The sequence below is a fragment of the Bos indicus x Bos taurus genome, chromosome 22 (assembly GCF_003369695.1).
Source record: "Bos indicus x Bos taurus breed Angus x Brahman F1 hybrid chromosome 22, Bos_hybrid_MaternalHap_v2.0, whole genome shotgun sequence".
In the NCBI taxonomy this organism is placed as follows: Eukaryota; Metazoa; Chordata; class Mammalia; order Artiodactyla; family Bovidae; genus Bos; species Bos indicus x Bos taurus.
This window is the reverse complement of record NC_040097.1, coordinates 53,645,150-53,657,749: the sequence shown is the minus strand read 5'-3', so window position 1 is coordinate 53,657,749 and position 12,600 is coordinate 53,645,150. Positions and strand designations below refer to the sequence as shown.

The following is a 12,600-nucleotide window of genomic DNA, read 5'->3' as shown; positions in this document are numbered from 1 at the left end:
TGAGCAAGCGGATTTCAGGTGTCTTGTTCTCCACGAGGTCTTTCTTCCAAATTCAAAACACTAGTGTGTGTTCTTGATTTATAGATCGCTGATTGCTGTTACGGTCACTATAGGACAGATGCCGCTTTGGGAAGATTCCAGGTCCCTGTGCTGACGGCTGGCTGGACAGCTGTCACTGTGGCTCCAGGGAGGCCTTTTCCAGGCACTCTTCTGTCCCTCAGCCCTGAGGACGCCGTGCCAGGCAGACAAGGCAGGAGTGGAAGACTGTGTGACTAGGGACCAGATCCTTGGCCCTGTAACGCTGGGAATCACAGTTCTACTTCTAGGATGGCATGGATGTGTTTTCTCTCTAAAGCTGGTTTTTAGAATTTCCGAAACAGTGGTCATCTGTACTATGAGCACAATATAGCAGAAGGGGATGATAGAGGATAAGGTGTTTGGATGGCATCACCAACTAAATGGACATGAGTTTGAGCAAACTCCAGGAGATAGTGAAGGACAGGAGAGCCTGGCGTGCTGCAGTCCATGGGGTCGCAAAGAGTCAAACACAACTTAGCAGCTGAACCACAAACACCAACTCAGTATTCAGATCCATTTCCTTCTTTGAAACTTTTTTTTACTTTATTACTTGCCTCTTCATACAATATAAGTTTATTGAGCAGATGCTGTTTTGGAGTCGGAAGATAATAGTGAATGCAATCAAGTCTTCACTTTCATTAAGCTTATCTTCTAATGGCAGAGAGAGCAATACAACAAATATGTATTGTGAGGTAGTTAAATCCTGGGCAGAAAGGATTACCCCTAAGATGGGGTAAGAGGATTGACTGGGGATGTCATTTTTAGATAAGGTAATTGAGGAAGGCCTGGAATAAGACAGTGTTTGGAAAGTGACTTGAGTGAAGAGGAGAGGCAAGTGCTGCAATGGGCGGGAAAGCATCAGAGCCAGAGGTTGTAGAGTACGCAGAGGCCCTGCGGTGATGGCAGTTCCGGGGAGTGAGAGGACGGTGTCATGGGGACAGGAGCAAGTGGGGGCCCGGGGGAGCAGCACACGTCCGGCACTGTGGCCTGGGTAAGGACTGGCGGGTTCTCAGCTGAGGTGGGTAGCCCTTCTAGACGTGTGACCTTGGCACGTCAACTGCATCGCTTAGTCTTAAGTGGATTCCACCGTGGCCGCTGTGTAAGCGCAAGCGTGGAATCAGGAAGGCTTGTCAGGCCCCGGATCGCACCCCGGCCCCATCACTGGAAGCATGGCGTCCCCACCCCTGGGCCACCAGGGGCTTCCCCTGAAATGTTCAGTTCTTGATTATAGCAGCCTTCCTTTCTTTTTGGCATTTAGTAAATTTTTATTGGAGTATAACTAGCTTCCTTACAGTGTTGTGTTAGCTTCTGCTGTACAGCAGAGTGAATCAGCTACGTATATCCCCTCGTGTTTGGATTGCCTTCCCATGTAGGTCACCACAGAGCGCTGAGTGGAGTTCCCTATGCTGCACACTAGGTTCTCATTCGTTCTCTGTTTTATGCATAGCAGTGTATAGGTGTCAGTCCCAGGCTCGCAGTTCATTCCATCCTGCCTTTTTCCCCTCAGTGTCCGTATATTTGTTGCCTGTGCCTGTGTCTCTTCCCAGCAGCCTTCTCTTAGACCCTTTCCCTTTGTCTTCTCTTCTGGAAGGAAAGGAGAACGGTGTCATGTCGTGTACCAGCTTACCCCTCCTTCCTGCACTGGTTCTTTTTGTCGTTGGGTCTTCCTCTTGGCTGGTTCAGCTTCTGGTGTACTCCAGTCTGCATCTTGTTTCTTTTGTGTCTCTGATCCCCGTGTTTATTTTCTCTATCTCAGTGCCTAGAAAGGAAGTCTATTTTCCTAGAGTCGCAGACCTTTTTAGAGTTAGATGGAACAAGAGATCACCTAGTCCACCCCCTGCCGTGAAGTATTCTCTCCACTTTTCAGGTTGATCAGCTGAGTTTGAATAGTTCTGTGATGTGCAGAGGCTGTGCATCTATTAAGTAACCAGGCTCTGGAATTAGGGTTTCATTCCACCTAACATAATACTCCTCATTATAAGCGCTGATATTTGGTAGAGACTTTGCCAAAGGAATTTCGGGCACTAGAATCCCTGATATGCGAGGCCTTGGGAAGCCTAACAGGAGGGCGTAGTTGGTACTGCACTTGGCTTCCACACATGGCTCTGGGGAATGAACACTCCTTTAGGTAAAAGCCTCAGGCTTTGCTTTTTAGAGCTTTCTGTGGGGGGAATGGTCTGAGATATTATTTTGGATTGTGACTTTTCTTGTTTTTTCTTTTTTTTCCCCCCAGAAGAAAAATTTGCCCAAGCAGTGTGTTTTTTGCTCGTAGACCTGTATATATTAACCTACCAAGCTGAGAAAGCTTTACATCTTCTTGCTGTTCTAGAAAAAATGATTTCACAGGGAAACAATAACAAAAATGGAAAGAATGAGGTGAGTGCTCTGAGGTGATCAAATTAAACTGTAAAGTATGTTTAGTGTTTGTGGTTATAAGTAGTATTTTAATAGGTTTATTGAAATATAACTCACATACACAGAATCTGTCGTTTGAAAGTGTACGGTTCAGTGGTGTTTAGGGTACTCACATAATTGTGCAGCCGTTACCACTATCTGAATTCCAGAACATTGCCGTCACTCCAGAAAGAAACCCTGTACCTGTGAGCCATCATCCCCATTCTCTCCTTCCCTCAGCCTCTGGTGCCCACTGGCCTGCTTTCTTTCTTCCTTTTGTTTAATGATAGCTTTGTTATCACTTTTTTTTTGGCTGCACTGGCTCTTAGTTGCTTTGTACAGGCTTTCTCTCGTTTCAGTGCTTGGGCTTCTCATTGTGGTGGCCGCTCTTGTTGCAGAGCACAGGCTTTAGTATTTGTGATGCATGGGTTTAGTTGCCCCACAGCATGTGGGATCTTCCCAGACTCTGGATAGAACTGGTATCCCTTGCATTGCAAGGCAAATTCTTAACCCACAGGAAGTCCCAAAGAAAGTTTTTTATTTTTTTTTATTAAAGATTTATGTTATCTTTAGACTGTGGGGGTCTTCATTGCTGCGTGCAGGCTTTGTGTAGTTGTAATGAGTTGGCTTCAGTAGTTGGAGCACGCAGGCTCAGTAGTTGGGGTGGGCAGGCTTAGTTGCTCCAAGGCATGTGGGATCTTCCCAGACCAGGGATCAAACTTGTGTCCCTTGCATTGCAAGGCAGATTCTTCACCACTGGACCACAGGGAAGCCCACAGAGAAAGTTTTTAAAGAGGGAATGACATGATCTGTTCTGTTTTAGGAAGATAATCAGTTTTGCCCAAGTAACATCCATGCTTTTTAAACCTAGCCCATCATTATACGCAACTGTGAGCTTAAGAGTTTCCTGTCACCCACCCAAATGGGACCTGGGATTCAGAATTTTGAAAATGTTCTCTAGGTGATTCAGATTAGCTCACTTGTAAATCAGTGATTTCAGTTATGGTCGAAAATATTTAATCTTGGATAACTTTGTTTTACTACCCTACAGACTGGTAATAATACCAACAAAGATGGATCTAATCATAAAGCTGAAAGTGGAGCACTAATAGAAGCTGCAAAGTCAAAGATACATCAGGTAGCGTAAAGTTTAAGAGGAGTTGTACCTGACATATATTTACTTGTAGTTATGAATAATGAAGGATGTGATCATTGAAAACAGTAAGTAATTAAAGGCATGCATGTTTATTGGTTTTGAAGTATTAAAGTTTAGAAGCACATTTATCTAAGTATATTTTGCTTAAGATGATAATGCAATATTATTTCTTTTAATTGTCTGTAGAAAATTGAGAGAAATGGCCCAGGAACGTATTGGATGATAAAAATAAGTTTGTAGAATTTGAAAATTAATTGTTAACCATATACAGTTAAGGATTGATAAGATTTTTGTTTGGAACTTAGATATAAATTTCATCAACCATGTTTTAGTTTTTAAAAGTGTATTCCAAGAGAGAAAACTTTTTTTTTTAATGTATATTCCAAGAGTACAGTAAAAATAATAAAAAAAAAAGTTTTTTTAAACCCACTTTCACAAGTACCTGGTATAACTGTGTTGTGAATAGATTGGGTTTAATTTTCTTAACTAGAAAGTAAAACTTCAGCATGTGTAAATCCACCAGGGTTCCTACATACTAGTGTTTTTCTTTTGACAGTATAAAGTAAGAGCGTATATCCAAATGAAATCCCTGAAGGCATGCAAAAGGGAAATCAAGTCTGTCATGAATACAGCGGGGAATGTAAGTTTCTTGACTTTTTTTTTTTTTTAATGAGTAGCTTTTATGTCCCAAATTTTATTTGCACTGTAGGTATTTGTCAGTTTTAAGTAACTTACGTTTATTGTAGTGTATGTGTACTGCCAGATATAAACCTTTATGTTGAGTTCTGAGCTACTGATCATTCTGTGTCCCTAATTTATTACAGTGTTTTTCTCACTTAAAACTATAACAAGCGTTTCCCCCTTAGTATATAGCTGTCCAGAATTCTGTGAGTGGTTTATCACAATTAACTTAACATTTACTGTTATTAGATATGGTAGTATTTTTTTTAGATTATACCCAAAACATTTATTAAAGGTAAATAATTTGATTGTTGCCCAAACCTGCCCCTTCCACATGATCTTTGGCTCGACAGTACCTTCAGTTTGATTGGTGCTAGAGTATTTTGAGTTAAAAATACCCTTTCCTTTCCCTCCGCTCCAACCGTGCACTGTTAAGTAGCCTTAAGACAGTAAAGAGATACTTTTAGGAAAACTGTAAATTAAAAGTGTGAAGTCATAAAGAGATACAGTTTATAGTAGGAAAAGTTCAGGAAAGTTGACTCTAGAAATCTCAGGCAGGATCCAAATTAGCCACTGGGTCAGTTTCAAGGGATTTCAGACCTGAGGGGTAGACTTGAGGCTATTATCAAGTCTTTTCGGGGAGAAAAGACATGATTCCCTTTCTTAAAGGATGCTATCATCAAAGGGAAAAGATGAACAGGAAAATAAATCATTGTTAGTCATACCCACATCAGGGAAAACTTCAGTAGCAAGTTTGAGGAGAAGCGAAAGATGGTCTGTGATCCAAAACACGATTATTCTGTTGTTGAAATAATCACTGTTGAAAACAGGCATTCTGTTAGGAAATTTTTCCATCCATAAAATGACACCTTTTTCCCCTTACTTGGAAAAGCATTTAATTATTTGTACTTTGAGTTCTAATGAAGGTGTATTTGTGTCCTAGAAGATAAGAGAGATCACCGGTCTATAATAATCATTAAGATGAAGGATCTAGTTCTGTTAAATTGGCTTTCAGTTAATAGTATAATAGATGAAGACAGTTTGCAGGCTATATTCTTATTCATATATGTTGTATGTGTTTTTTTAGGTAGACATTTAATAATTCAGGTTGTAAAGTGCTGCCTGCCAGGTTTCATTGTTTTAGATTGTGAAAACAATAGGAAAGCCAGAGACTGTAGTTTCCATGACCTTGACTTAACGTGGTTTGGTTTTGCTGTTAACCGCATGCCAGTGCAGTGGTGTGATTATGATCTCACATTAGGTGTGTGAGAACAAACTGTAAGAAACTTGTGTTTTCTTTACAGTCGGCACCTTCCCTGTTTCTTAAAAGCAATTTTGAGTACTTACGAGGCAATTATCGAAAAGCTGTGAAACTGTTGAATAGTTCAAACATTGCCGAGCATCCAGGATTCATGAAAACAGGTAAAAGAAAATTGTGACGTGTTGGTGTTTTCTTCCTGATCCTTCTGTGCCTTGCTGCTTTTTGTTCTACGCCTAGACTGCTATTCCAAGTGATTTTTTAAATGAAAATATTTTTTATTTCTGCTGCAGAAAATTCCTAGAATTTTCTTTCATTACTTGTTTCCATTTTAAAAGATGCCTCACTTCTCCTCCTTGTCTTAAACCTCAGGCACTCTTTCGGTCATTCTGGTTTTAATACCAGCTTAGAAATTGTGTCCAAGGCATAAGGACTTTGGGAATGCTCTCATTTCCCAAATGAAATGACAGTGGTTTTACTTTTTCCCTTCTCTCCCATAAAAGCAGTGATATTATGAAATGTTTTTTAGACTATTATATCGAAAATATTTTTATAAATCAGGAATTTACTTATTGCTATGTATTCTTTCCTCTATTTGGAAAGCCTTAACAAATTGCTTAATATTAATAGTAAAATGAAAGGTAAAATTTGCAACTCTCATTTAAGTTCATGTCATTGCTATTTTATGGAGAAGGAGGAATAAAATCGGTTTATTCAAGAAATAAGGTTAAACTAGTGAAAATACTTTGGACTAAGTTCAGAACGCAAAAGATGAATAAATATTTGTTTCATCTGACATCCTGTTTAGACCAGTGCACAAAACACACATGTAAACACACTCAAACCTCCCCGTGTTCACCCCTTCAGTTCACTGGAGTCATAAAGGAAAGAAAAAGGCAGTGTTTTCCATTACAGTTCTCTCAGGTACTCTGCTTATTCTGAGTACCCATGTCTAATTCTGCTAAATTTTTACTTTTCATGTTTTTATTGTTGTAATTTCCCCTCAGAGACCCTCTAACACCCAGACTGAAATGGTCTCTCAGACTAAAAAGATAATATACATTGCAGAAATTTTACCTAGGATTGTCTTGACACTGATTTCAGAATTGATGTTGTCAGTCTTTAAAATGGAGCCAGACATGTAGTTGACTAGTCAACACTTATAATCTAATAGGAAAGATTTTATATATAGTTGTATACTTTATGTATTGATATTTTTCATTGTATTTATTTTAAAATCTTTAATTTGCTTGCCATGTATAAAATTCAGTGTTTGCTGCTAATAAAGTAGGCCTATTAGAGAAGATTTGGGAATAGAATTTTTCTTAATTGTTCATAATGCCACCCACGAGAAACAACCTCCTTTAAGACATACTTCTTACTCTTTTTTTCTTCAGCCTAGCTTTTTTCTTCCTTAAATATTATCGCTGCTTAATTTTAAGGTAAAATTTAAATTTAAATTAAAAATAAGTTTAATTTAAAGCAAAATGAAGCCAGCCTTCCGTTTTTAGCATTAAGCATTGAATGAGTATTCTGATTATTAATTTTATCAGTCTAGTTTGGTGTTTTATATCATTGAGGAAAAGACAGACTGTCAGCAAATTGTTTAGGAATGTTTGGGAAACCATTTAGAAAAAGAGAACTAAAGCTTGGGTTGCTTTCATTACACCAAAATAAAATCCAGACACATGCAGGATTAAAATGTAAAAATAAAATCATAAAGACAACAAAAGAAAACTTGGATGACTGTCTTATTTTTGTGGTGAAGAAGCCTTGATTAAACATTATCCAAAATCTCAGAACCGTACAGTTTAGAAAAGATGACTAAGTTTGACCACATAAAAATGTGAAACTTTTTATGATTAAAAACATAAGCACACACATACACACACTGTAACCAACTCACAAGACAGACGACAAGCTGGCCGCGGGGGAGTCATGGAAACACACGGGACAGAAGGTTTCTATAATGTACACGCTGGCAGGTAACCAACGGGAACACATCTGTAACCGGGTCTTTTAAAGGGATTAAGAGCTAGGAAGAGGCAAGTGTACAGGATAAGAAATACAAACGCCTGACTCACACAGGAAGGTAGATGCTCTGCCATCATCGTATTTAAAGGAGTGTGAATGGAAAGAAGAGTGAAGACAAGGTTGAGCAACACAAAGCAGGATTTTACACGTTCCATTTACACGTTCTTAAATACACTTCTGTCGCTTCTATAACTTGCTGCTTTCCTCCCAGAACTGTTGTGTGGATGCAGTTCATACTTACTACGTTACTAATAAATACTTCTTGTCTTCTGCATTTTTGTATCATTTGCCTGTGGTTATTAAAAATGAAGTCAGAAAAAGATAAACAGGCTAACAAAATCAGTATGCTTAAAAAAAATTAATATGCTAAATTTACTTATCACTTTTAATAAGGGATTTTAAGAGAAAGGAGGTTACAGAATTTTCAGATGTTTTCCTAAATTTCGAATGCCTTGTAAACTGTTCTCTAGTGTCTGAGTGAATATAGAATTTACTCAGGCCCCAAAAGCCTGATTCTTGTAGGATGTGTATCAGCAGTAAAATTTGTTTGTGGATAAATTTGTGTTTTTCTCAGGTGAATGCTTGCGGTGCATGTTCTGGAATAATCTTGGTTGTATCCATTTTGCCATGAGCAAGCACAATTTGGGCATTTTCTACTTTAAAAAGGCTCTACAGGAGAATGACAATGTCTGTGCCCAGCTCAGTGCAGGCAGCACTGATCCAGGTGAGCCCGCGGACGGGAGCCAGTTTGTGTTTCACTGCTCGAGGAAAGCATGATTTCAGAGAGCAAGTATCTGATTAAAATGCACGGTATGTGTCCTTACATACACATGATCCCACCCCAGAAATTGACTTTGGAGTTTTAGTAGATATTGCTACTTTGTGTAGCAAGGTGTTAGGGATAATAATCAAAAAAGTTTAAATTACATTCAAATTTGTGGATTTGAAATAACAGTAATCTCATGTGGTAATGTTATAAAGCAAAGTATTTTCCTAAGATTTCTTAACTCTGCCAAACTAGTTTGTTTTTTTGTTTGTGGTTTTTTGGTTTTGTTTTTTTTTTATTCATTTTGGCTGCTCCAGGTCTGACTTGCAGCACTCAGGATCTTCTTCCTTGCAGCATGAGGCATCTCTTTAGTTGAGGCATGCAGGGTCTAGTTCCCTGACCAGGGATCAAACCCAGACCCCCCTACCTTGGAAGCATGAGGTCTTAGCCACTAGACCACCAGGGAAGTCCCTAAACTAGTTTTATTCTAGCCTTTTTTTTTTTCTTCAGGGGGTTTCATATGTGATACTGTTGGCAGCACCTGACAATCTTTAAGCAAATTTATGAAGTTTATTCCTTTATATTCTTAGTATATGGATCCTTGATCTGAAATCCTTAAAATCAGGTAATTGTGTAGCTTAAAGACTATTTAGTTGATGAAAAATATATCCAAAAAATCACACATAGTCTCTCTCTGTCCTTTTTTTTGGCCACACCACACGGCTTGTGAGATCTTAGTTCCTCGACCAGGGATCAAACCTGGGCCCCAGCAGTGAAAGCGCCAAGTCCTAACCACTGGACTGCCAGGGAATCCCTCCTCTTGTTTTCTTACGGCCTATGAAAGGAGAAGAGGGAGGCAGGGGAGAAGATAGTTAGATAGCATCACCGCCTCAATAGATGTGAATTTGAACAAACTCCAGGAGGTAGTGAAGGCCAGGGAAGCCTAGCATGCTGCAGTCCATGGGGCCACTAAGAGTCAGACGCAACTTAGTGACTGAACAGCAGCAATGAAACTTAGAATAAGTGAATGAACACTAGTCATTGTAGGTATAGGAAATTTTTGTTTCCATAGTAAAGTTCCCTAAAACCCTAACATTAGCTGAATACTTCTGGTTAAGAAAATACATGCTGATAAAATGACTGTGATGTGCTTAGTCACTCAGTCTTGTCCAACTCTTTGCAACCCCGTGGACTCTAGCCCATCAGGCTCCTCTGTCCATGGGATTCTCCAGGCAAGAATACCGGAGTAGCTTGCTATGCGCTTCTCCAGAGGATCTTCCCAACTCAGGGATCAAACCCAGGTCTCCCGCATCGTACGGGGATTCTCTACCATCTGAGCCACCAGGGAAGCCTAGCTGAACTGAAAGTGAAGAGGAGGGGCATCTTCTTACAGGTGCTAAGAGTGTGGAGAGGTAGTGTAAGGTTCATTGGAGTGAGAGAGGGTCCTGTCTCGGTCTCTGCCTTCCTGGAACATTGTTGCCTGAGGAGCTGGCATGTGAGAAGACACATCTCTGGCTCCATGAGCACAGACAACTGAGATGCCTCTGGAGGATATTTATTGGGTTGGGGGTGGAGATCATCATTGTGGTGGGAGGTGTTTACACCTTCAGATTGAGGATTGGGCTCCTCGGTGTCAGATGAGGTAGTGGTTGAGTACTTAGTGAAGAAATGTTTTCAGTGGGGCTGCTATTTTAAATCTAATAATTTGTTCTCATCTGCTTTTTATCATCAGGCAAAAAATTCTCAGGAAGACCTATGTGTACATTACTAACCAACAAGAGGTATGAGTTGCTGTATAACTGTGGGATTCAGCTGCTTCACATTGGAAGGCCGCTCGCTGCATTTGAGTGTCTGATTGAAGCGGTTCAGGTTTATCACGCAAACCCCCGCCTCTGGCTGCGGCTGGCTGAATGCTGCATTGCTGCTAATAAGGGAGTGAGTCTCTATCTTTTTGAACCCCCACCCCCACTTGCTGCCCCCCTCCCCTTGCTGACTCTCAGGGACTTTGTAAAGATAGTCTTCTGTTCCTTATCAGTTGGACAGAATTTAGTTTTGTGAAGTCATGTTTTCACTTTCTGGCTCTTGGTGAGAATGACCACATGTGTCAGCAGTCACGGTGAAAAGTTGAAGCCGTTCAGAAGGTCGTATCTGCTGCAGCAGTGGTCTGCTAGCTGCCAGGGCAGGGGCCACGCCGTAAGCTGGCGTGAAGGTGCTGTATGCACCCGGAGATTAAACGGGGACTGCTGATAACACTGTGAGTGTGGAAAGAACCGTGTTACGCTGTGTCCTCCAGTGCCCGCACATTTCCTTCTGATTCAGTAGATGGTGTGGAGTTAGTGGATTACCAGGCTTTTTCTCTCTGACACGTGTCCATCCACAAGGGTTATGAGAAATAGACCAGTTTACACTAGCGTCCGTACCTAGATTATCGCCAAACAGCGGGTGACAAAAGCCTTTTGGATCTCAGGTCGGGGAGGGGTCAGTGGGAGGTGGGGGAAAGACAGGTAGTATCAGATTCACCAGCTGTCTGTACCACCCCGTCTCCTAGCCTCCCCCGCCCTTGCTAGGCTCTAGGGGGTATGGCATCCAGAGGTTTTGCCTGGCATGTCTGCCATGGGGAACAGCACTTCCTGAAAAGCAGCTACAGGAACTAAAGGGATTAAAGAGGTGTGTCTGCCTGGCACTTGTCACACTTGATACAAACAGTTTGATTTGAGTTTGCTACTACTGGGGGTGAGTGTTGTCTTTGAAAGGCTTTAGTGGGTTATTTCATTGTACTTTTCCTTGGTATCAAGAGATAGCTTTCTTAATGGGTAATTCTTAAATTAACTGATAAACAATTCTAGGTATAATTTGTTGTTTTTTTTTTTAAACAAAAGGGATCTCTAGAAATTGCTTATTCTCTTTAATGAGATGAATTTAATTAGTGTTGGAGGCTCTAGTGAGGTTTAATTGTTTCCTTTTAAAATGACTTATTTTTAGAAATGGTGCTTTTAGGATTGTCTGTCTTCTATGGATTTCATGAGTTTTTTTTTTTTTTCTCTCCTGTTTTCTTCTAGAAAATTGTAAATTTGAAAAAAAAAAAGAAAATTGTAAATTTGTAAATTTTTTAAAAAATAGCAAAAATGATTTGGTTGTGAAAACCTGGTAGATACCAGAACACGCACAATCCTGTGCTATTAACAGGAAATTTGCCATAAATAATTATCTATCTTTGCACTTCTCCTCCATCTAGAACCTGAGGTAAAATGAGCCCCAAAATACTCTTGAGTAACATGAGAGAGGAAAATCCCAACAGGAGAAATTATAAACTCCAAATAAAAATGTGCAACATTTCTTTTAATTTACTCAGGACAGAAGGAATGCTGGACAAAGCTTTACTTTCTGAAAATACACTCCTTTACAATAAGCAGTAACCTGGTGACGCCAAGGAGGTGATTCATCCTCATGATCAGTGCACGCTGTTGCAGACCTCTTTTGGCAGATGCAAGGTTTTTGTTCACCTGAGCAATGTATAGTATATATAAGAAAATATTTACTAAATAAAAAATACAGACTCAATTAGAGTATTTAAGAGAAGACTACTTAAAAAAAATCACCACATGCCGTTTACTTTTCTGGATATGTGCCATTTATTTTTCTGAGTTCTGAAAAGTACTTCTTGAGTGTGGTTACTGCCAAGCCACTCTAAAATTATGACTGTTTTAATCCCATAATATTTTACATAAAGACCGTTCTGGCACACTCTCTGGCTGTTGGTGTCCTATTGACTCCATGGTCTGTTTTGTGGATTTTTAGTCCCATCCACATCTAGCCATCTGATCAGCTTCTACAGCCTTAAGGATCAGGGAAGAGAGTATGGGCAAGCTGTTGAAAGTTTTTATCACCCCTGCGAGGAAAAGGGGTCAGAAGAGAAGGCCTTCTAATCGTGGTTCAGAACATCTACCCTGTCTTTATTTTTCACTAGTATTCCTTAGCTGCCACCTCAGTAAAGAAAAATTAGTTCCAGTCACTCAGTCACTTTTATTGTATTTTTGATATGTCATGTAATTGTTTCTAAAATGAAGATACATGTAAATCCTTGCTTTGTTAAAAAGTCACATGTGTATGGAGGTAGAATCATGAGAAAGTTGTATTAGGGAGCAAGAAGTAACAGCACAGAAACAACGCGTTGAGAGGTGGACTTTCTGTAGGGCAGAGTTTATCTCTGTGAGTTCATATGAGTTGTCACCA

The 12,600-nt window shown here is 40.0% G+C and overlaps 1 protein-coding gene across 2 annotated transcripts in view; it reads left to right on the top strand.

Annotated features, from left to right (window-relative positions):
- Positions 1 to 12,600, top strand: part of CNOT10 (CCR4-NOT transcription complex subunit 10) — a 58,537-nt gene that overhangs the window by 18,255 nt on the left and 27,682 nt on the right. For both annotated transcript variants that reach the window (XM_027522784.1, XM_027522783.1), the window contains exons 5-10: positions 2,312 to 2,454; positions 3,524 to 3,610; positions 4,185 to 4,268; positions 5,614 to 5,731; positions 8,176 to 8,325; positions 10,100 to 10,302. In XM_027522784.1, coding sequence (XP_027378585.1) covers positions 2,312 to 2,454; positions 3,524 to 3,610; positions 4,185 to 4,268; positions 5,614 to 5,731; positions 8,176 to 8,325; positions 10,100 to 10,302 — 785 coding nt within the window. The remainder of the gene's footprint in view (positions 1 to 2,311; positions 2,455 to 3,523; positions 3,611 to 4,184; positions 4,269 to 5,613; positions 5,732 to 8,175; positions 8,326 to 10,099; positions 10,303 to 12,600) is intronic.